This window comes from Curcuma longa, unplaced genomic scaffold, assembly GCF_044706935.1.
Source record: "Curcuma longa cultivar G26 ecotype Majalengka, Jawa Barat unplaced genomic scaffold, ITB_CL_G26_1.1 utg3290_np1212_1714210_RagTag, whole genome shotgun sequence".
In the NCBI taxonomy this organism is placed as follows: Eukaryota; Viridiplantae; Streptophyta; class Magnoliopsida; order Zingiberales; family Zingiberaceae; genus Curcuma; species Curcuma longa.
This window is the reverse complement of record NW_027435602.1, coordinates 1,354,086-1,379,966: the sequence shown is the minus strand read 5'-3', so window position 1 is coordinate 1,379,966 and position 25,881 is coordinate 1,354,086. Positions and strand designations below refer to the sequence as shown.

Sequence of the window (25,881 nt, the reverse complement as noted above, 5' to 3'; positions counted from 1 at the left end):
AAAAGAAAATAAAAAGAAAACCTCGACTAACAGATAAGAGACAACTCATTTTGACTTGCTGTTCATGTGAAAGTATTTAACTATATACTTTGTCTGGTTGACTTGTTGATGTAGACACAACCCTAGGTAACACCTCCAAGAACTACACTACATAATATCATCATCAATCATGCCTATGTTTTTTGTTAAATAAAAAACTAAAAAAAAATATACACAAATTACATAGTTGCATGCAACTCGCAAGCCATGAAGAGCTTCATGACTAAATCATGATAAATTTAGAAGATAAATTAAGAAGATAAACGAAGAAAATCATGAGAAAGTATTCTCCTCTTTTCTCCTAGATAGACACATTAATTATTCACTTTGTAAAATTGAAACATCTCATTTAGCTCCTTGTTTACTTCAGTGGTAATTTATTTACCTATATATGTTTTATGATTACAAATATTAATGATAATATTAAATTTTAAATTGTCATTAAATATGGTATTAAATGATATAATGATGATAACATTCTATGATAAAAACCCCCCTATCATACATAACTATTTATGGTGCATTCTTTCAAGTAACTAATGCCACAACTATCTTGTTCAAGGTTGATCTCCGATGAAATTTAAGATCCCTTGAATGACTAAAGGCATCTCCCATAGACGGATCTAATCTAAGATGCAACTATCCTAAATTGTAACCCAGTTATATATATATATATATATATATTATAATCTATAATTTAGCATTAAAAAAATTAATATTTATTTATTCATTTTATTTTGATGTTTAATTCATCCCTTTCACGTTCAAAGTTCAACACATCTATAATTTCTGAATCCGTGTTCCTGTCTAGTATCATAGATTTAGATTTAGATTTGTGGATCCATTCATGTCTAGTACCATAGGCATATGGCTATTGTCGCATGGACTATCATTGCGATTGCGACTAACAAGTAGCACGACGACACCAGTGTCCTAATAGCAAAAACTCTAGCTAATGCGAGCACCTTTCAAGTTCTAATGTCATTGTACGGCTACATAGAGGGCCCCAAATGCAGATCATGGACTTCGACGCTTAGCCTAATAAAGTTAGTGGCATTGACAGCTCTAGGATTAAGGTGATATCAATCGAATCGAATAAATCGCAATTAAATTATTTTAATAAATAAAATCGATTTAATTTTATCATTAAATTCAAATAAATTAAACTGATATAAAATTAGTTAATTTGATTGATTATCAAATTAATTAAACTTTTTAATAGTCAATTAATACTACATCATCAACATCAATCGATTATTATTAAGTAATCGAGTCTACCGGTAACTTTCATTATCAGTCATCAGTGAAGTTGCACAATAATCACTATCCGATTCAAGTGCAACAATCTTGATGCCGATTTGATTTAATCGGGTTAATCAAATTTGAAAATTTTAAAATTGATATCAAACTGAACAAATCGAAAGAATAAAAAATTTAAAATAATCAAACCAAACTTTAAAATTTGATTATTTCAATATAATTTAAATTTTACTCACTCCAATACTACTCCCCTTTGTTTGGTGAAAAATATATTTCATAACAATATTCTATTATTTATATATATTTTTTTGGTGCTATAAAAAAATTACGCCAATAGGAAATTTTAAAAATATAATTTCTTTTAAAAGAATTTATTTTAAAAATAAAAATAAAAGTCAAAGTTTCACCAATCTACATATCCATATTAGTTTATCAATAATTCCTAGTCCACCCTTAGTACTTTGCTTTAATTTGGGCAAACCAATCAGGTCTGAGTGATTTGGGCAAGTCAAGCAAACCAATTGATTCAATTGGTCGCGCCAATAGTTTAAACTAGTTGGATCAAGTGGCTCATCTTGACATGTATAGCGAGTCCAGTTCTTGGTACATCTAAAGAATGAATAGCTTAACGAAAAAAAAAAATCTCAAAAGCGTGATAAAACTAAACTTGTATGTAAACTTAAAGGGTGAGGGTAACATTTAATCTAGACGGACTCGATCATTAAATTAACTATAATTCCCATACCAGTAGTCAATTGAAGTAGTTATTCGATCGGTTGATGGTTGAATTAATTGGGTATTCAAATCAAATACCAAACAAATGGAGCCTCTTTGGAGACTATTCGTCTGGTACCTATGTCCAATCAACTAGTGAAATTTGAATAAAGAAGTCATCAAAAGAAACGATTGTGATCTACTGGATTGATTAGACCAATCGATTGATGAACACTAACATAACATGCATTTCAAGGAAGAGACTATTTCATAGGTTTCAAAGGCTGCAATATAACAACAGAATCATTCTCAAACACCAATATTTTGCTATTTCTTCAAACTTTATTGTAAGCTTTAATACCTATGTTGTAACTCTCTTGTATGCAAAAATATAGAAAATTCCGAGAACGATCAATTAAAGGATTATAGGCCATGAAATGAGAATCTAAAAGTTGCCTATGTTATATTTTTATATTTTATTGCATAATTTATTTTAGATTAATAACTTAACTTGCACAACGAAGTAGGCTATTCACTTCCTCATACTACACCGATCATCCGACCACTCACACCAATAACATCATTGCAACACTGTTGTAAGTTATAACAATGCCTTCCTCCTCCCCTATATCAATCGCTAGCATTTTTATCTTATAATATATTGTATTGTAGTTCACTCTAACATTATAGGGAAAAAAATGTGTTTGTAAAAATTAAAATTATGAGCTTCTGTTATACTAGTAAAGCTCCCTTCTCCTACTTCTCTGTGATTCTGTGATTTTAGTCAGCTCACTAACAATGGTTCATCCCTTAAAATTATTAACTTCACCCCAATTAGCATTATTTATATTTAACTAGTGTAAGCCCACCAAATTTAGATGAAGTACTTGATGAACAATATAGTAGAGGAAAATACCAATCAAGAACATATATGAACTTTTAGAACCTCGATAGTGTAATATATTGACTTTTAAAACTTTAAGAAGGCATTCATAGTGAAACATTACCTGTTTAAACAATGTAGATCCATCAATCACTTTTGAGCAAAAGTAATTGATAGCCTTTATATAAAGTGGAAAATGCCAGCCAAGACCATTGAAGTCTTCTTTTGTGAGGAATAACCATTGTACTTTTTGAGTGTGATTACTTTTCTCCTCTTGAAATCTTCAGGTAGCTAATATATTTGTGCCATCCATCATACTGTACCTCAATTGGAATCATAGCTAGGTATTATATTGCTAAGCAATTGATGAACATTTACTTACCTACGAACACAATGATTGAATGCTTCAGGAACCTCAAAAGTCCACGTAAATAGTAGTTGCAGGTTCAAAAAACTGAGTTCATCATGTTTGAGTATATGAAATCAACTCAAGGGGGTCAACCAAACAGCTTCTGGGACAGGATGCTGCATTCTATCAGTCACCTTATGGCCACTCTTTTAATTAAACAAAGGGGTGTTCCATCACCCACCACCAATCTCCATGCCACATTGGGGCCCTATTCATTGCACCATGCCTTATGTCACTGCCCCACATCACTTTCCTATATATCAGCATCCACTGCTCTGAGAGTCTTCCATGAATTGCTACCCAATTTTACTGATCGACATCAGTCATGGTGGATGATGGATCATCTTTTGCTTTTCTTCTCTGATGCATTGGAGAGCATCAATGGCATTCAGCTGTGTTTTGGTTAATCTGCAGCTTTTTTTAGAAGCTTCAGATAAAGGAAAGAAATGACTGAAGCTTGCAGATGTCTTACTGAAGTGACAAAAGTGGCGTTCAAGGAAGACAGCATAGTTTTAAGCTATATAATAACATATTACATGGAGGAAAGAAACAGCAGTAGTGGGTGGATGAATTGTGTTCATGTGTTTGGTTGATCTGCAGCCTTGAGATTGAAAATGTTAGCCTTTTCTATATCTCAAAAGTAATCCAGGGACAAAATTACATGGAAGATAGTAACAGCACTAGTGAGTGTATCAAGAATGGGGTTCATCTGTGTTAGTACGGTTTTGCGATAGTTTCTATGATCTAACAAGGAATGTTCAAGGAGCAAAAATAACATAAATATGTGGAAGAAATTAAGTAACAACGTCAGATCACATCTAATATAACAATAGGTCCAGTTCAAGCTAAAATATGTTTATCCAAATTGGCCATAACTGGGATTCTTGATCTATTTGTTTGTGGTTGTACATGGAAGAAACTAATAAGACACATGAGTCCAATTCAAGCTTGTTCATGATTTTGTGGTTTTGGGGCATTTCATATATTCCCAGGCTTGTTCAGGAGGAATCATTAGAATAATGAATAATAATTAGAAGCTATAAAGTAAGAGCAGTGTTGAGTGTCTCCTTGGTGCTCATCTGTGTTCAAATTTATCTGCTGTTTCTTTTAGAAGCTTCAGCTAAAAACATGCAACATTTTATATGATCTGACAGCTGCTGTTCAAGGAAGAATCAGCATAAATATATCTGAAGCATGTAAAGGAAACAGTAGCTGCCATGATGTGCCAGCATAATTGAAAATATATCAGAAGCAATGTTCTAAAAAAGCATCCATCCAATCTGCCAACATATGGAATTTTCTTTTACTTTAGAAAAAGAAGCATACTAGTAGAAAACAATAACTCTAGTTGAAGTATAAATGTGCTAGGAAGCATCAAAGTTTAAGAACTCTGTAGCATATAGTATGATGATAAATGTTTGCATGAGGAGCATCAAGTAGCCATTTTTCTAGTGGTATTAGATATATTGCAGTACTTTAAAGGGCACCAACGAGAGACATCATGAGTAAAGGAAGTGGAGTGAAGCACCATCATTGCTTAGAAGGAAGCCTGATTCCCAGGAGAAGGAAAGCCATGTTACCAGGGAGAATGAACCCGCCACCAACGGTATTTGCCTATATTTTTTCCCAGATTTAATGATTGTTTGGGAGTCCGTGAGCTACCTTGACAGTATCTATCGTGGTTCTTAAAAAAGATAGGTAATGAATGCAGGTTCTCACCCAACACAGCTTCTCCAAAAAGCCGCAGAGATCACCATGCATGTCTAATACTGAGAAGAGGAAGAAAAAGGCATGAAGGGAAGGATCGTCAAAATTGCAGGACAAGAAACAGAGACTATAGCCATAGCCATGAGACTTTTCATATAAAATTATGAACTCTCAGAAACCCACCTGAAGAATCATTTTTCAAAGAGACAGATATTTCTGCATCAATTAATACACATACACACAAGGGAGCAAGTCAAAGTTATGAGAAATGGTTTATGAAGAGTAATGACCTTTACATGACCAGAGAGCTGCTTGCAAATCTCAACAAAATGGAATACAAACTATTTATCCTTTGTTCTTCAGTAGCTAGGATCGAGATCCGTGAAAAAGACTTTGTGAACAACATTTTCAAACAGGAAATATAATTATAGCAATTCCAAACAGCCAAGCCAAGTGTTTAAACATACAGACACAGTAGTTGCAGTGCATACAAATGCTGAATTCACAATCATAGAAAGCTTAGTTCCCCTAGAGAATCATATCTAAAGGAGTCTTAGTACATGAAAAGAAGCAGCAAACCAGCTAATTTAATAGATATATAACAATTTGCCAAGAACCTTGTTAGACCTTTCGGTCTCAAGGAGAGCCTTAGTGACATGATCAGGTGTGCATTTCCTTTCATTGAAGGGTCCAACCCAGAGACCTAGTTACGGTTCTTGCATTTCTCCATGGCCCTTGGAGCTGCAAGAAATGTTTCATGTTTGGTTAGTTTAAAACATGCATTTTCATCCTTGCCATAACACCAAAGCCACAAGCAGGGTGATTTGTGATGCAACATAATGTTAAGTTTCAAGTCTTGAAATTTTGAGATGCTGGTATATCAGTGCCTTACTATTTACTGCATTGTAGTTGGTAGAACAGAATTATACATGTTTTAGCAATGCATTAAAAGAAGGAAAAGGATAATAAGGCTAATAATAGTGGATTCCGAATCAAGTAGAAAATGTATGTACAAAAAGGGAAAAAAGCTTCCAAATATATGGTGAAATTTAAAACACAAAATATCAAACTACAATACATAAGTGCAGCAATATATCAAACACAGTTATTGCTATTGAAGTATAAAGAAGGCCTACTATGATGCATTATTGCTTGGTCTAGTCATAGATTATCATAGTATGTCGGCCTATGTCATGTATGGGAATAAATTTCAATGGCTTATGAAAACTTAATGGCCATTCAGGTTACTTTCATATGGTTTTTTGTACTCACCAAGTCCAATTGCATCTGAACCCTTCATTATCCTCAGCCTCCTGCAAGAGTCGGTGAACATCCTGAAATTTTAAATCAAAGATTAAAAAAATACACAAAAAAAAGATTAAAAAAAGTCACTTGTCAAGCAACAAGTTGGACATGAAATCTGGAACAGAAAAGGAAAGAAGGAAGAAAGAAAAATAACCTAGAGCAGCCTTAGATTAATAGAAAAAAGTAATTAGTCATCCAGTAGTTCAAACAGAATTAAAGCCACAAAATTTCTTGGCGGCCAATACCAAAATATACAGATAACATGGAATATAACCACCAGTAAAAAAAGTCTGAAGTGGTATAGTCTTTACTTTTTGCCTATCTAACAGCTATTAACATCACATTAAGAATACTTTGTACTTACTCCCATGGCACATCCCCAACAAGCATCCAATCACCATCTTTGTCCTCATATGTGAGCACATATTCTGATACACTTAGAAGATCAGTCAACTTGCAGTCAGTCAATCCATCTCGGCCTGGTATTCCATGAGAATCACACTGGCCTGAAGTCACCACAACTTACACAGAACAAGTAAACTCCCCAAACCAAGCAATCATAGTATGTAAAGATTTCTATTCAAGAACAAAAAGCACATACAGATTCTGCTTCAGCTATAAGAATCCCATACATTATGGCTTTCCACAAGTATAACACATTTTGTTCCATAATTGTTTCTGAACTCTTTCAGACAAGAAAAACAAACATACAGAATAAGATGGGGCTGATAGAAATGCACCCATGGGATTTAGATTGGTCACAGCCTACGATTTCTCAGGGAAGCTCAAGATGAGACACTTGTGATCTAGTCAATCTATCAAAGATTGCATGAGTAATTTTGCAATCAAGTGGAAATCCATAGGCAAGAGTAGTGGATTGATCAAGGAAGGAGGAACTAGAACTAGATATCTGTGTGTGTGTGTGTGTGTGTGGGGGGGGGGGGGGGGGGGGGGGGGGGCGGGGTTAATGTTGGCCCCCTTCCTCATGCAATGATCAACCCACGGGGCTTGTTATAAATATTATTTTGCAATATTGCATTATTACTTGGGAGAATTTTACATGAATTGATCCTAAATCCAATATACACATACATACAATGTGCATTTTCAGTATTTCATATAAGAAGACAACCACATACTTCTCAATGGCAATTTACATTCATCTATGGCTTGTAAAATTAGAATGAAGAAAAGATGTTAAAAAAGATAAAAATATAATAGTAAAGAAATAACTTTGCTTTCAAGATATCATAACATGGAAAAGCAACGAAAACAAGACACTATCTAAAAAAAAAATCAAACAGCATGAAAGAAAAGTTTCTTTTGGCAAGAACTCAAACAATATGTTTATCAAGATATCTAAAGAAGAGTGAGAGATCAATTACAATGAACAGGTAACAAAGAATTAACGAGTATGAAAATATTGGACAAAAACCAGAGCTCACCCATAGTGAAGCCACTAAACATTTTCTCTAGTGCCAATGAGAACTCCTTATAATTCTTGTATATGTTCAGATCAACTTTCCTAAGGTATGGTGCTCCATCCATGCTGACTTTAACATACAGGCATCCTGATCCTTGCTTCCCATCAGCATCTTCTTTGTTCTTTGATGGATTTGTAGCCATGCTGTTCTTACGATAACTACGAATTGGTGGCCAACCTACCACCTGTGCCCTGTAAGAGTTCATCCTCATCATTTTGTATCTCAGCAAAATTAAAAGAAACTAAGTGAAAATATTTTTGAAACTGAACAAGAACAAACAAAACAAAAATTACAGCAATCCTTCAAGTTAAGGATAACAATAACAACAAACCATCTTAGTCTCAACTATTTTGGGTGGGATACTTGGACGTTATCTGCAAATCACAAAATAAATCTATGGTGAAGAATTGTGAATAACTAAGTTCATCAGGACTTTCAGATGTTGCTTCTCTGGGCAATCACTTAAATATATATTTAATAGGAAACAACAATTGTATTTTTCTGGATGTAAACCAAAAAAGAACAATCTTCTCTGAACAAATGGACACTCTCGGCAAGAAACAAATCCATCACACAGGACAGGCGAGATAAGATAAAGATTTAAGATGGGTGAGTACCTTTCCTGAATCAAAGAGCCGTAGCAAAAATCCGAGACACTTACTTTGCCGCAGGCGCGACTCCACGCTCATTCCCAGTCGAATTCCCGCCCTGTCCGGTGGCCTTTCTCTCATGCTCGGTCGCCTTGGCCACCGCGTCCATGCCTCTGCCCGCATTTCCAAGAGCGGGCAGCTGCCCGTCGCCGTTCTCCCCCTTAGGGGAGAACAAGGCGCCACATTTTCCAGAATCCACCTCAGATCTAACCCCTACGGCTGCGAGCCCCCACTTGCCGGTCCCGTCGATGGCGTCGGAGAACCCTCGCTTCGCGCCGGAGACGAAGGGCTTGGGGATGAGCCCCAAGGTGAGCCTCCCCGCCAAGTCACTCCGGTCGTGGGACCCGGACCCTGGGAGGCCGAGCCTCAGCTCCGTCTCCTTCAGGTTGAGGGCCCCATCCTCGGCTGCGGCGACGGCGGCCGGAGAGTGGAGCTCGGAGAGGCCTATGTAGTCATGCTCGAGAGGCGGTGACATCAGCCTCGGCAGCTAGAGCCAGCTACCATTAAAAGCGGCGAGCTCGAGAGAAGAAGAGAAGGCAGGCGAGAGCGAGGAAGAAGGATTATTCCAATTTCTGATGGAGGAGGGAGGAAATAAAAAAAACCAAAAGGATGAGAGAGAAAGAGAGGGAGGGAAGGGAAACTTTAATTAATTAATTATTTATTTATTTAAAAAAATAATAACATAAAATACTATTATTTTATATTTTATTAAAAGTAGATAATATTATAAAAATATTTAGACTCTTTTGGGCTTATTTTACATAGATTGATTGTATCGATCGAATTGACTTAGTGATAGAGTTAGTTATCGAGGGGAGTTATATCATGGGCCCTAGTCCTAGAGGGTGTTTGATAGTTTATCTTATGATTCGGAGTTGACTCTTAACTATAAGATGATGAAACAAATTAAGTATATATCGATCGATATTGATAACTTTGAACAATCGGTAAAAGACATAGAGTAAGCATAAAGTTTCCGAAGCACACGATATCGTATTCTTATTGTTAGTTTGTGTTTCATTTAGTTTATCATTTTCGATGCATATTATCACTTTGATTTTGCTCCCGCATACTCATTTGTATTGATCACTCATGGCTTCGTTCTATCTCTCTTCGAAACTATGGGTGTTTACTTTTAGATATTACTTGGTAAATAAAAAAGAAAATGAAAAGATTAATGTAAAATTTATGAAAGATTTATTAATTAACTAAAAAAAATTATGGAAAGAGTTCTCTTGCGATAGAACTTCAAACAAAGTTGAATTATTTTTCTTTTTGTAATATTAATTTTGAAGTTTGGCCATGGAAGAAACATCACACATGCACCTTTCCTTTTCTCCTCATTTGATGCCTCTCCACCCCCCTTCTTGTGGGCCTCCCTTGTCCCCCACCCCCACTCACTTCAATCATCTTTTATTCTATTAAATTTTCATTTATTTATATAGAAAAAAAATTTAAAATGAGAAAAAAAATAGATAATAGAGTTTCATATATAATTCTTTAAGTCTTTTATTCAAGTAAATGAGTGCTATTTGAAGGGGGGAAATTTTTTAATTATTTTCCACTGAGATTTTATTCTAAAAATAAAAAGTTAGATAAATATTTGATTATATTTTTCTTTATTTACTAGACATAAAGTTATAAAAATAAATTTTATAATTCATCTACTAATTTATTTTAGTTAAAATTTTAAGTACTCATTCCCAAACCTCCACCGCTACTATGAGCCTAATGATGAGTTTACCTACAAGGGTAACCTATTCACAAGCGAACTACATTACAATTGTGAGTGCTTTTTAATCTTCTATTTTAAAATCGAATATTTTTTTGAACGCGTATAAATTGTACTTTGAATTTAACTAGTACGATGAACAGAGGAAAAACAATTTAATTATTTTTAGAATTAATCGGATAGATAAAGTGGGAATGAAAGATGAGTCAGACTTGAGATTCAATAATTGAGATGGATGATTGCTTACTGGGAATGGAGGGCAGTGGAATCCAGTGAAAGATTTGAGCTACTTGATCCAGAATTGTAGGTGGAAGGGGACCAATATAATGTAGCTGCTAGCTAGCTCTATGCAACAGACTGATTACCAGTCGCCCTCACCCTCACACCTCCTCTTCATCAAATTCCACACTAGGAAATCACTTTTAACTTCTACTCGCCGGCCGATAAACTCCGATAAACTCGGCTTCGATAACCTCCTAATAATGGAGAAGGTTGAATGAGAGTGATCAAACAAGGCACGCTATGGAAGAATTGGAGCACTGGAAGAAGAGCTTGGATGGTGTTGTTTCAGCTGGCCTGCCTGCCTGCCTGCCTGCTGCATTGATTGCAATAGCGTTGTGAAAGCAGAAGGAGATAGGACACCAACAACAATCTCCGCCTTTGTGATTGCATTTCGGTTCGAGATTGAATGATTGATATTTTAGATGGTATTAACGATCGATTGCGTCGCATCACTACGAAAGAGTCTCACGAACAACCACGACTTGTTAAATTCAACTCGAAACAAAGGATGACTCCTCATCGAATGGCAAACTATTAATTAACAAGACTACAAGACGACCAACTAGTTCCTTAGCCTTGCAAGCTCAGTAATATTTATTTTTACTACATTATCTTTAGAGGATTTAATAAACTTTAAATCTTACAAAACTGTAAAATCTATATTATTTTATACAACCAATCATCTAGAACAACCAAGCATCTATACCCATTTTTTCTATAAAAAAACAATTTACACTTGCATTTGCATTTTTCTTCTTTTAGTTGAAATGAACACAAAGTATGTATCCTTAACACAATAATCGATTCATGGGATACAAATCTGTATCCTTAACACACCTTAAGATACGGAATTTACTCAATTAGCATACTAAAACTACAAAAATTTATCACCGTGGGAAAAAGTTGTGAAGCAATCTTTAGATTACAAGATGAAGTCCCACAAGGTTCAGGAAGCTCCGACAGCATAGTTTTCGTGCATTTGATTCATTATTTTTTTTAGTATTATCGGCATTTGTTATCATCCGAATCATTCGAATGAGATTTAACTCACAGCTGAAATGTTCCCAACTCATGGCCATGCCGGATAAGCGCAACCTTCCTTGGATCGACCCACTGAAGACGGTATGAAAGGTCAAGGCTGTGAATCAATAGCTTTAGCAAATCTGCATCATCTGGGTCTTGCATCTCATCCTGCAAATGGATCACATTTATAAAAATCACTGCATTTGTATCTTCTGTTTCTGACAAATGAAACAAAACAAGAACTCGTACATATCTGAACTATTTGACGTTGGTTACATGAGTCTTATCATGCTATTCAGACCATATCGTTACAATGTTGTTATTAATAACCAAACATTAAGATGTCTAACATTTGACAAAGAAATGCGATCGTCACCATCAATCCATGTTTGTCTGAAATATTTGGGGTGAACTACATTTAGTTGAGCTCTATGCAATATTGTATCACTAGTAATATTCAAATTAAATCATTTAATATATTATCTAGAGTTTTGTTTGATCTCCCTGTACCTCTTACACGGTTCATTCTGAACTCTAAAAACTTGTGAAAATATGAAATTAACAGATTGTTCTTTGTACATGTTCAAGGATATAAAATAGTGGGAAGAAGTTATGAGAGGAATCAATTCAAATAACCATTTCCTTCACCAATTCAACACAGCCAACAGCAAGTCCTGAGCAACTTATGTCAATTGGAACTTGGAAAATTATGGAATGCATTCTTCAGTTGTATTTGGAGATATCCTTTAGATAAATATACCTGAGAATTCTGTTTAGGGCGACCGATAATGCTGGAAATCATGCTTGAGCGAGAAGAAGTGGGTGAAAATCCTTCTGGAGGAACAAATATGAGCTTGGTGCACTGGACAGGAACAAGACTTCTGCTCAGTTTCTCCCACCATGCCGTACCAAGAGACCACCATCTGATCATCAATCCGTTAGCAGAAAATGCAACTAATCCCTGGATCAGCACAAAACAATGTCAGACCCGCAACAAGATACAAGCAACCTTGAGACTCAGAAAATATTGCAGAATCATGGTTTTACAGATTTACAGAGTATATTAAGCCCAAAAGGCAGGCAAAGTAAAAGCTAATAAATTAAAAGTATCTATAAATTTTGGTTATGGAAAAGCTTATCACGAGAATCACAAAATGAAACAATCCTAGATCCATTCATAGTCTCTTGTAGCCATGAAGAGAGATGTTGCATTCATAAACTCATGTAACACAAAACAAAAGATCATAATATATGAAATGCACTTTTAGTTTATACTGCTCATGCATCGGGATTAGTGACAACTTCTACGAACCAGCATAATGCATTATGCATTGGATCAAGACTAAAAGGTATACTTAACAACAAAAAAAAATTTGATACAAATGAACGTTCTTCTAAAATTTTAAAACAGAAGTGCCACAAAGCAAGTAGCTGCTAGACACGGTTTTACAAGCTGGAGATCAATTATGGCTGCAAATCAATGCACCAAACAATTTTACTTCCTGCAGAAAGCAAAGAAATACTACATAATAGGCATGAAGAAGGGTGCAAAAGGCATTAAGATATAGATAAAAGTACCTCTCCATCAGGTGAAAAGGTCAAAGCTGTGATGACCGTGGTAATTCTTGTGTTTGATGATTCTTCAAGCAAACTTGGGAGTCCTGGTGGTCCACTAGCATCCAAAACCTTTATTTTTGAAACACTACAATGAAAAAAAAATGGTAGTTACAAAACCAGTTTAAATATTTAAGATAACAAAACAAGAAACAGAAGACCCAAAACTCTAAGAAGAACAATAATCCAGGAATGCTTCTTTTTCTGTATTTGCCTAAAGTTTAAAAGATCTGTTTACGAGTAGGCTAAGCTTCATCATCATCATTTTTATTTTTATTTTTGTAATCTAGGTATCTAGCTCTTTGAATCGACTAATCGTGGAAGTGATCGGCCTGGCCCTAAGAAGTTTCCCACTGGACATCAAGGTAAATTCGGGAAGCATCCGCGTCATGCACTCGGCATCAGACATTCATTGTCCATAATCCCACTGTAGGCAAATAATGCTTTTTGGGTGAGATTTAACGCTGATGCTCCTGCTTGTCACTGAAATGTCATACCGCTGCACCGTGCTCCGGGGGGGGGGGGGGGGGGGGGGGGGGGGGGGGGGGGGCGCTAAAAAGTGTTCAAGTTTTTTTTGTTTAACAAGCTCATATTGACTAAAGCACCCAGCTTGTTCACAAATGTTAGGTATATTTACAACCTTCAATCTAATTGAAATGATATTACTAAATATGCCATGCTTCTCCATTGCTCCTAATAGTAAAAGGGCCTATAGCATCTATTTATGTCTGTTCAGTGAATCAATTAGTGAGGTTCGACTGTCCGCCAGTCAGGCAAAAGCTCAGTATACAGATAGTTTTAAGGTCCTCTTCAAAGCTTAATTGACAGTTACAGTAGTTACTGCTTCAATTGGTAGTCCAAACTATGCCAACAAGTACAATTGGCTAAAGTTTCATAAATTGAGATGATTACATTTATAAAAGGAGGAACATTTCAATCCATATAAACTAATTTTCCCATCTTCCAGATATAGAAGAAAATAAAAGGGGAACTGCTGGAAGATAATCCCATATCAAATAATATAATCCTAAAAACTAACAAAAATAATATGGAAACTTGTGTAGCCAAAAGAAATGGTCACTTAGTTTACATTTTCATAGAAGCACATTTTATTTTCTTAACTTTTTAACAAAGAAATATCTCAATTAATTAAAACTAAACTATAACAACCTAACATAAGGAGTTGGAAAATAACAGCAAGAAACAACATTTGTACACACAAATCCAACTTAATTTATGCCATCATTGATGTACCTTCCAACTTAATTTATACCATCATTGGCATACCTTTCTATATCATATACTCGAATAGCTGCAGTGCTAATATCTCCAATAGCATCTCCAATAGCTAGTCGAGTGGATGCTTCATTTAAAGAAACCATTGGAAATACACGAGAAACTTCTCTTAGAGCAATCATGGCACTACTGAAACATGCTTTGCGCATGACCAAGTTTCCAGGGTCCATAGTTTGTAGAATATGGTGTACTACCTGCAATTTGTCAGTAGTTAAGATCTAGTAGCGATAACTGGACCAGCAAATAAACTACTTAATTTTATAGAAAATAGGTAACATTAAATGGATTAGTATGGAAAGACTGCAGGGATGTGTACAATTTAAAAGACAATTCTAAAATTTTCTTTGTGAAAATGATAAATGCAAGCATAATTACAATAAAGCCAAATCATTTATGTGAGACAAGAAAGATAAACGAATAAAGCCTATCCAAGCAATGCCAGTTTAGCAATGTTTCCCACAATATACAAAATAGCTGTCACAATAAGAGTTCTTTGGTCTAAACAAAACAAAAAGGCTCAGCCATTAGAGGCTCCTAAAATTTGATTTGGAATTATTCAATATCTGAATTTTAATTTCTAAAATATCATCACTTTAATTTTTTTTCTAGGTTCTAAGATGTCTTTTGAATGCTTTACACCACCAGAGAAAAGTAGAGAGAACCAAACCAAACCATTTGATTAGTGTGAAATTGCACTTTCATATACTTTAAGAGTGAAATAGGCAGATTGCTTCCATATTGAATAATTAAGATGTAAAAAAAATGGAACCAGAACATACATTCTATATTGGGGTATATAAGAAGCTGACGTACAAAAAGCCATTTGCAAGTGATTACAGTGAAGTCCATTAAACATAAATCACTTTAGAAAAGGGTGGACAGGAGACACATTTTGTTAGAGAAGTTTTGTTGTCACACCAAACTCAAAAAATCATTGTTATCATTAGAACTACATTCCGGTCCATATGGTTGTCTCAAAGAAATTATAATTGATGTAATGCCAAAGGAGCAGAGATGCATAAAAAGGAAACCTTTCACATTCAAACAAATTGTTTTTTGTACCTTATCTAGATATGGAGCTAAGTGCTTTGGAGAGCCACGAACTACTCGGATGAGAGTCTTAATTGATACAATATGAACAGGAGAATCTGATGAAGTAGTCCATATTTGTCTTTCTATTACATTCAAATATCCTAAAACATCAGCCATTGCTAAGCTTGGCAAAAGAATTTCAACCAAAGCCTCCCTGATAGTAACAGCTACAGCAGGATTCTGTATTGCATTTTTAGCTGGAGAACCACTTAGACATTCAATTTGGAAAAATATATCTCCAATAAGATGAGGAATTTCATGCCCTAGACACAATTGCCACGTATTCTCCATTCCTTCTGCAAGGAGCTCCGCTGCAGTTGAACTGTATCTATCATTAGCTGACATAACCAACTTCAGTAGTTGATTAACAACCAGCTTGGGAAGAGTATTCTTCACTACGCTGGGGTACCAGACAACTAAAGCTCCTGCAACTACAATGTTTGAGGCAATTGCATCCTGGTTTGTTCCTCTGATCCACAAAGTCCATTCTTGAAATTCAAAAGATTCCAGCCATGAAATTATGGAGGCCATTTCAGATTCAACACTTGCAAAAATTTGGACAGATCTGTCTAAGTAGCCACTCGAGTGTTCATTATTGACACTAGAAATAAAAGCAGAACTTGTACTTTCAGGAACTGTTGTTTTCTGACAGCACAGAGGATGTGGTACAGCCCGTGGTGAAGCACAATGGAACAGAGAACGTGCAGCCATGCGTACATGCTCACTGGGATCTTGCCAAAAGCTTACTAAAAGCTGGAATTGGAGTATATTTAGTTCCAAAATCAAGTGTAGAAAGCCTTACAACAGGATTTGTTCCAAATATTTGTGAAACAGACAAAAACAGACAAAAAAACTACGTAAAATTTTAACAAGAAAAATACCCAAGAAATGATTCCCACCATGGCATATGAAGACCATAAATAGACAGATGAAAATAAGCGAAGATCTAATCCGCTGATCAATAGAAGTTAAACATTTATAGTTTCACTGTTCTGTCTGGTATATCAGGTCATGGACGATAAGATGGCAATTCATTCTCCCATTTAAAGGATCATATATTCAAGTACTGATATAATAATAGATTAGTAAGCTAATTAGAATAAATCAAAGACATATAAGACTTAGGAGCCCACTATATTTTAAGGAAAAAAATAGATAGAGAAGATGCAAACCATTAGCATACTATGCAACCTGGAGTAAAGGAGGCTTTATTTCTGGAACTTTCTCTGCAAAGTTTCGTGTATAAAATGCTGCCAATGCACTGCAAGAGGCAAATGCTTTAAAATTCACCACTATCTCATGCCACAGTAATGGTTTAACATCAGAACAAAATTTGTGTTTTGACAGGGAAAATTATTGAATGTTTGACAGATCTATCCTCGTAAGCAATCTTTAAAACTCCATTGTGAAACCTGTACTTGTCGATGCTCTTACTTATACATATGATCTATACAAATTGGATGGATTAGTAGGCAAGGGCTTGGATAGTGGCTCAAATTGTATTTCTCCTCCAGAAACAGTGAGAATAAGATAATGCTGCTCTTGTTTCGTTATTCTATTGTCTTTTATTGAGTAGTCAAGTATCAAGCATGTAATTCCAACACATGCTGTGCTTTCACTCTAAATTAATATAGCATATTGTTCATCGTTTGCAATTCTAACATATAATATGATTCTTTTTCCTGGTCAGTAGATAATCCCTTAAACCAAAATAGACTAATTACCAACATCTTAAATTATTACCAATAATTCAAATCTAAATTCAATTATTCTATATTTTGGTTCCTTTTTACATCATTCTCCTCTATAAAAAAAAAACTTGACTTTGTTGAGCGGAGAAATGAAACTTTCCAAATCAGAATCTATGGCACTGCACATGTGCAAAGTGGAGACGCCATTGTAGATAGTTTGGGTGACTAATTCTCCAGTTGTTTTTTGAGTAATTAGGGAGCATGGTGTCATTGCTCATCCTCAATAATCCATCAATCCCACCATCAGAGTGTCCATAATACACGCACTCAATCTAAAGAGTGGATTATGTCACTGATGGAAGTGCAGGAACTACACTGTAGGAGTGTGATATAAAGGCAAATCAATTGACAAGATTCAAAAGTCCTTAGCATAATAGTAAGTACTTAATATTGAAAATTAGACTAATGTTTTAGGTTCTAGAGAAATTAACATATGCATTAGTACTAATGTTCCGCACAATCTAAAAGGTGGTCTAGAGAAATGAACATAAAGTTTTTTGAATAAGATTTTTGGAAAGCATTTAGGGCAGGTACAACAAGCACATAATATTCCTTAAATTTATAATGTCTTGAATTTAATAAGTGCTATTAATAGTTATGTGATGCATTTTTTTGTCTTGTTACACGGTGACATCTTAAAATCAATTTACAACTACTAAGATATAGTTATGGCTTTAATTAAGCCCAGGTAAACTCAAAACAAAGTACATGCTAAAGACTTTCCAGGTTCATGGAGAATCAATAATAATGACATGTAAAGACTCGTGTGTTACTTAGTTGCATTGACCAAGTGACATGTGAATCTACAATACGATCCAATCAATATCTTGTGACAATGAGCTAGCCAAATTGATCTAGAATCAAGATAATGGTCTTACTTTTTCTGAAGTGTCTAGCTAGATCACTTGTGTGTATTTCCCAAACAAGAAAGTCTCTAGGCTATGTCTTGGAAATGCATAAACACATACTTGTTCCTGATCAAAAAATTAAAGATCATGACAATCCCCATCTCAAACGTTAAAGACATATTTATCCCAACAATCAAATCTTATCATTGACGGTGTTCATTGTGTGTAATTTGACTACCACACGGCTCAATATAACAAAAAAATTTTATCATCCACACCAAGTTGATATTTAGGACAAAAGTGTATTCCTAGAGAAATATCCAACCCACTTAGCATAATTGCTTAGTTTCCTCTATCGATTGGATGAAACTCCATGTCTTATGCTCCAAGTACAAGATGAGTTCAAGAGGTAATAAGTGGTGATGTCAATGCCTAAAGGCCTAAATGATAGCACAAAACTCTTTATCGTAGCTTAAGTAACACTTTTAAATTTCATAGAGATTTTTGCGTATACAATGGGATGCCTTTCTTGGCTTGAGGTTCCTGTTATCCCTATCCTAGACACAACTTAGAACACCTCAAAATTTTTAGAGAGGTCAGGATGTTTTAGAACATAAGCCTTAATCATATTTTCCTTAATCTCCCTAAAGGATGTAAATGTAGACAAGGAAATAAATAATGCAGACAAAGAAATAAAAGAGTTTGTTATGGGAGCTATAATGGTGCCAATGTCAATGTGAGCTTGTTATGGGAGCTATAATGGTGCTAATGTCAATGTGATCCTTTGTGTTGCAAAGTTTGCTACACATGGTTCCCAAAGAACAAGTTACTAGAATAATTTAGAGGCATACTTTTTTAGGGACAATCTAAAATATTATAATTAGATGGACTAACCTACATGTCACTCAAATCACAAAAGAGCGACATTGCAACAAGCTCATGGTGTAAAGATGTTACGCAAGGTGACATTGATCATCTCTCATAGTGGTGAGCATCAAACTTCCTATAGAGGATGAAGGGGCGACCTAGAGTGGAGGATCGTAAAGGTATAGTTGATTTCGATCACAAGGAAGGTTTGGGGACCGAAGGAGATTAGAAGTTCCTACAGCCCAAGCAAAGGAGAAAGGAAGTCAAAGAAGGTTGTTAGGTGTCTTGTGGCTATTGTGGTTGTTAAGAATAGGGCGAACAGGCCATGAGGGGGACATCAGTGATGTGGAACGCCATCGCTAGGATGCAATAGTGGTGTCATGCAGAAGGTTGTGGTTGTTATTGAGGTGGGTGGGTAGTCAACAACAATGATACTGAATGAGAACTAGGAAAGGTTGGTAGGTGGCCATAGGTTGCTTAGATGGAGATGGCATTGAGGATGTGGCTTCATGTTTCTCTAAAGCAAGCTCCAAGAGAATCAGTTAACACCAAACACACAAAAAGCTAAAGATTAGTATTGAAATTGAAATAGGTTTGGCTAATCTCAAATAATTCCTTAGCATAGAGATGACTCGTTCAGAGGGAGATATTTATATCTCACAATATAAGAATGTATTTGATATGCTTAAAGAAGTTAACATGCTAAAGACTAAATCAATAGATAGTCCCATAGATCTTAATGTGATTTTGATAGAAGAATAGTAAGAACCACTAATTGACCTTGGGAAAATCAAAAAGATAGTAGAAAATCTGAACTATCTCACAATCACTAATTATCTCATAGCCACCAAACTTCAAGTCACCAAATCTGACATCTCAGTTGCTATTAATATGATTTGTTAGTTTCTAAAAAAATCTATATCACAACCATTAGATAGTATTCACAAGGATGCCACACTATTTGAAGGGTACAGTACAGAAAAATATCTTATGTTATGATTGAAATAGTATTTAGATCGTATGTTCTCTTAAAAGGAAACCTTATTTCTTAAAAGAGTAAAAAAGCAAAGAAAATGAAAAAGTCAAATACAAAGGCAGAATATAGGGCTATGACCCTAGCAACATACGAGCGTGTTTAGACTTAGCATCTAATGACCAAGCTAGTATAAAGCCGATGGAGTTTTATTGTGACAATCAACCTAAGATGTATATAGCCTTGAATCTCATTTTTTGTAAAATGGCTAAACAATATAAATATTGATCGTCACTTCGTTGGAGAAAAAAATGCAAGATTATCATATCTTTTGTTAGTTATAATGATTAGTTAGCAAATTTGCAAACCAAATCGCTAAGAGGGCTTGAAGTTGAATATATTTATAATAACAAGTTTTTAAAATATATTGAACTAGCTTAAGGGAAAATGTCATGAGATAATTGGGTTCATATATAAATGTGTAAGATACAAGGGTCCATTTTTAAATTCCATATTCATAATAATATCTAAATATAGATAGAAGGATCACCTAAGGTCATGTGGATTAATTCCTTTAATCGTAATGACTCTAATTTATTAATCAACACATTCAATTTATAATTTTTCGTATAAAAAATATATGCCAATCATTTAATAAACAATATAGAATAATATCTAAAGTGTCCCTCACTTATAAAACAAGTTGATACTTATGAGCTATATGCTACCAAATATGCTAGGTTAACATTGTAAGTCAAATTAGTTCAATTTAAATGATCCAAAATAAGCCGAGCCAAAACTTTTATATCTGCATGATGTAGGCTGCATAAGTTATGCGCAGTTTATATGTGATTTACTTCTAAATGGATCGAGGTGGCCACATATGACCTAGATGACCACATTTTAGAACCATTAAGGGGAATGTTAGAATTAATATTTCCACATTGATTACTTAATCATTAGATGTTATGTTAGAGTCCTACAGTTGTTCTCTTTTAAACCTATAATGATATTCTCTCTCACAAGTAGGTGTTATTTCAATGTTTCATGGTTGAAACAGATGTCTAATTGTCTTTTGATTAACATCTCAACTAGGTTTTTCAACAAACATGTCACACAGAAACAGTATAGAGCCTTTCAAAATATTCATGTAGATACATGGTACATGGTGCACATCTAGTGAGACAATATGTTTATACCTTCTGTTATAATAGAATATTGAGAAATCTTAAGTTCATTGTCCTCTAGTTTCACATGTCATGGATAGTATTTGATTCATCAAGTCAAATAATTAGCTTGATGCTTTAATGATAGCATAGCCCAACACAAATACCTGAATGTACAACATCTTCAAAGAAAATTTTCATAGCAGGCAAAAGAAAGCAAACCTGCTAGCTGTTGCACAAGTATGCAATATAGTGATCATGCGCTGTGCAAGAGATACTATTGTTAAAGATCTCATCGCAGAGAACTCATGTGAGGACTTCCAAAGCTGAAAAGAGAAAGCTAACTCAGTCAAGCTAATAAAAGTAAAACTGAGAAGCTAATAAAAGTGCTAATCTGAAGCAATTACCTTGAGAGTACTGCATAAGCCAGGGAACATCAGTGTTAGGGATCCTCTATCTCCTATCACTCCAGCACCTATACGGCAACCCTCTGGTTTACAAATGTGCATTTCCTCCTCTAGTAATTTGTCTAATTCATCATCAACATTCCATAGATGTAGAAAACATAAACTGAATCTAAGTATATGTCCTTCAAGTGACCCTTTTATAAGACTGCTATCAGGTCCTTGAGAATTAAAAGTAGAAGATTTGTGACGACCACTTGGCTCAGCGATATCATTTTCAGAAACTTGAACATTCATTTGCTTACCACTGTTTTGTTTAGAGAGAGGAAACATAAGAGAAGAAAGATCAAATTTCAACACTGCGATACCAGGGAATGGACAATAACATTTCACAGGATGCTTCTTTCTGCTAGCCCTTTGTGACTTCGTTTGGCTTGTAGAGATATTTCTAGCTAAATCGTGATCAACATCACATGTGTCAGGAGCATGCATCAAAATTGGCTTCCTCGACTTGTTGTGCTCTGGCTGATTAGTATTGCTGTAGAAAGAATCCATACTTTTATGAGATTTAACAATTTTAGGCAAGATTGCACCAGTCTCTGGTTTTGCATTGGATAGTGAAATTATTGCATCTTTAGGAGCTGAAAGATGCAGCGAAGATGCTGAAGTTGTACCACCTAAAATGGTTCCAGTAATAGAGTTTTTATGGATGCCTCTACAGAAATGATCAAACATTGATTGAGATGCTGTCCCCCTGATAATCCGCTCTCGAACACCTGTTTTCACATCCCAAAGATATAAAACACTGACAGCATCTGATAGTGACTGAAGGTTCCTACACAGACATGCTACATATCCTTTTGTGCTGTCCCATGCGACCATAGATGGATAACTGGGATGCCCAGGAAACATTCTTTCAACTTTCAAAGTCTCCAGTGAAACAAGAGCTACACAACAATCTTCTCCAACAGACAAGAAGCAATTATTCCAAGGATGACAGGTCCAAGTTGGTGGCAATATAATTTGCCTAACAGGAGCTACATGATGATGCATTACTAAAATAAGGTCACCTGTATCCATATTCCATATTCGGGTTGTGCAGTCCATACTTCCAGAAATCAAAACATTGTGAAAAGTAAGCTCCTCTGAATATGCAGCCATATGATGTGCAGCCAAACAAAGAACGGCACCTGTGTGCCCATCAAATACACGCTCAGAAATTTGCAGATAATTGGAATTATTTGACCTTCCAGGACAAGAATTCTCCTCATGAAACACATTTACAAATTGGCATATTTCTATCTGACCATTATAGAAACCATAAACTACGGCATATGGGCCATATAAGTCTTCAGAAAGGACCATCGAAGATGAGACAGCATTATTCACTCCTAAGAAATCACTGCTATCATCACCATACTTGCCAGATGAACCACTGGAGTATTTATCTGTGCCTTCCCCCACCGCATTCATGCACGCAAATGCTGGTTCAACAGAAAAACTGCCTTCCCCAAGCATTTCTGTAGCATATGGTCTATCATCTACCATGCCTTCTGATTTTGTAATGGACCAATTTGTAATCACAGGTTTCCATACTAAAGAACCACCAACTCTGAAGCACAATGATTCTGCACGAACTAGACGTTGATTTAATTGACAGAAATAAACAGATATATTCTCATCGAGCATGTTAGGGTTTGCTGGAATTTCACACAGAAGCTGAAACTTGAATGTAACATCTGAGATCGAAACCATATATACCACTCCTGCACCGGTATTGCTCCAAACAAAAAATCTCCTGGTAAACCCATCGGCCAAATCCTCAGGCTCTGACGGATTTTGTTCATATTCTTCTCTGAGAAACATACCTCCAATCAGTTGTGACTTCTTAGAAGAGTATTCATTGAGGAGGGAGCTACCAGCTAAATGGATCTCACCTAGGGTGGCACCATCTTTAACCAACTTGAACACACAGTAATTCGCCCATATGAGTGCCAAAATTTTCCCATCGATGGAAATTGCCACAGCTACGGCGTTTGGTTCGTCCTGAAAACTCCTTCCGGAGATAGATGCAGTAGCGTCGGAAGATGAGTCTCTTTGAGGGAATGCGGCTTCTTCACCCTCGTGTTCTTTCTCGGAAACCGTAAAAAACTTTGTCTTTCCATGCCCGTCAACCAAGATCGCTTCGTGCCTCTTCTGTCCTCCATCATCCGACAACGGAATCACCATCATCGACTTCACAGGACCAATTGGCAAGCCTCCGTGGAAGACGGTCCGAAGCACGTTCAGCGACCAAGAATCGACTATGACCACAGCATACTTCGAGCCCTCGTGCGCGTGGCGACCAACGGAGTCGGGAGATGTGCAGATGATGCACGCGTACCGCGGAGACGAAGGTAGGGGCGATACAAGAGAAGGAGACCCTGCCCAAGGGGGAAGTTTTCTCCTGCGACGGCATCGGCCGCTCCCAGCGGTCCAGACACAGAGCACGCCATCGGCGCAGGCACTCAGCAGCGCTTTGGCGCCGTGCAGATCGGACTCGGAGGACGAGCAAGGGGAGAGATCGGAAATGGTCGAGGCGTGTCCGCAGAGCAAGGCCACGGGTCGGATCTCGGGAGGGGCAGCGAGGCTCCACCAAACGATGGAGCCATCGGATCCACCTGTGTAGAGGGCGGGAGACGGGTGGTTGAGGACGAGAGCTGCGGTGATACGGTGAGAGGGAGGAGCGGCAGGCCAAAGGCACGCGGCCGACGGGCACTTCATCCGGCGCCGGTGGCCGTCGTCTAGGTGTCTGAGGCTTTCTTCACAGCTCTGCGAAACATCGCTGGTTCATTCCACCGCCAAGGAATGGACCGGCTACTTGAGACGGACAGTTCACCGCTGGAAACTGCCACGGGTGACGTCATCCTAAGCGAACCGCATTATTGAAAATGGAAAAGGCCCGTTCAAAAAGCCCAATAGTTATCGGATCCAGTTGAAAACTGATAACCCGAACCCTCGTAACACTCATGGAAGTAGAGGCCAGAATTTATCTGTTTTTTTTAACGAATTTACACGTGGCTCGAATTAAATGTTCTTCAAAGCTAGAACATGTGTGTCTCACAAATAATATTCATAAATAAATTTTTTTAAACAAATAAATATCAAATTTATTGATTAATCAAATATATTTCAAAATATAAAAATTTCAAACCATCAAATAAATTAAAATTAAACTTTAAATAAATCAAACTCAAATTTATATAAAAAAATCAAATTTAAATAGCTATTTTGATGAAACAGTTTGATTATTTTAGATTTAGCTCATCATCAAAGAAATTTAAACAATATAAAATTTAATGGAATACTTCAATTATCTTATCATTTAAATTTAAATAATATAAATATATTCAAATCAATCCTATTCTACGGATTGAGTATGGTTTTTACAACTATGCCTATCCTTATAGTCATGGCCACAGTGTAGACTTTCTCATTCATTGAAAGCGAAATCATATTTTAAAATTACTATTAAATGAGAATCCTTTTAACTTACGAAATAAAAGAATCATTTTATTTTACAAAATATGCACTATCCTTTCATGTTTAATCCAATCACTTAAATTATAAAAAAACACACATTTATTTTCTAAAATGCTCTTTCACTTCTTGTAACCTCAAACTAAAGCAAAACCTTTCTTACTTAAGTTAGACTGAAACAATAATAATAATAATAATAATAATAATAATAATTTGTGCCATTATATTTATTTAAAGTACTCTTTAAAAAATTCATATTTATATTAGTCCCTTAAATATATTCAAGTTCTTTTTTTTTTCATATTTAAACTTTTAGGACCATCAATAATTTTATATTGAAAGTGTATATATATATATATATTAAATCTATTAATAACAAAGTCATTGATGAACTTAAATACATTCACTCTAAACTTACATCACTCTATATCTAACCTTCTGATTATTTTTCAACCATCAACAAAGTGAATTTTCTTTCTGGCATTCTCCTGAATCTAAACATGCTCAAATTCTTGATTTCGAATTGTGTAAGACCTAAAAAGAAATCCAATCATTATCTAGATATATTAAATTCATGGTAAACATAAATCATACTCTTGCTAGTACTTTCCTAAGTCAAAACATGCTCACATTCTCTAATTCCAAACACTTTTTAATCATCCGTGAGATTTAAAGAATTGCATTGGCCAGAAGTCATCAAAGCACTTAAACACGCAAAGTCACTCCAAACTTTTCCTATTCTCTTCGTGATATTTTTCTTAAAATTTCCTAATTCAAAACTATTTTTAATTATCAAAAAATTTGGATCAAAACTCATTTACAAAGCTGTACAATTCAGATTCATCCTAATCAAATGAAAGTGC

At 35.7% G+C, this 25,881-nt stretch overlaps 1 protein-coding gene and 1 pseudogene across 1 annotated transcript; both read right to left on the bottom strand.

The window, feature by feature from the left end:
- Positions 1-5,417: 5,417 nt before the first annotated feature.
- Positions 5,418-8,955, bottom strand: LOC141820349 (auxin-responsive protein IAA21-like; annotated as a pseudogene).
- Positions 8,956-11,273: 2,318 nt separating this feature from the next.
- LOC141820445 (uncharacterized) lies at positions 11,274-24,295 on the bottom strand. Its single transcript, XM_074707762.1, has 8 exons — positions 21,503-24,295; positions 21,318-21,421; positions 16,682-16,751; positions 15,461-16,243; positions 14,390-14,592; positions 13,067-13,190; positions 12,249-12,449; positions 11,274-11,656 (listed from the first exon to the last, which is right to left on the bottom strand). Exons 1-8 carry the CDS (start codon positions 24,260-24,262, stop codon positions 11,513-11,515), a joined length of 4,389 nt encoding a protein of 1,462 aa, XP_074563863.1. The 5' UTR covers positions 24,263-24,295; the 3' UTR covers positions 11,274-11,512.
- Positions 24,296-25,881: the final 1,586 nt, after the last annotated feature.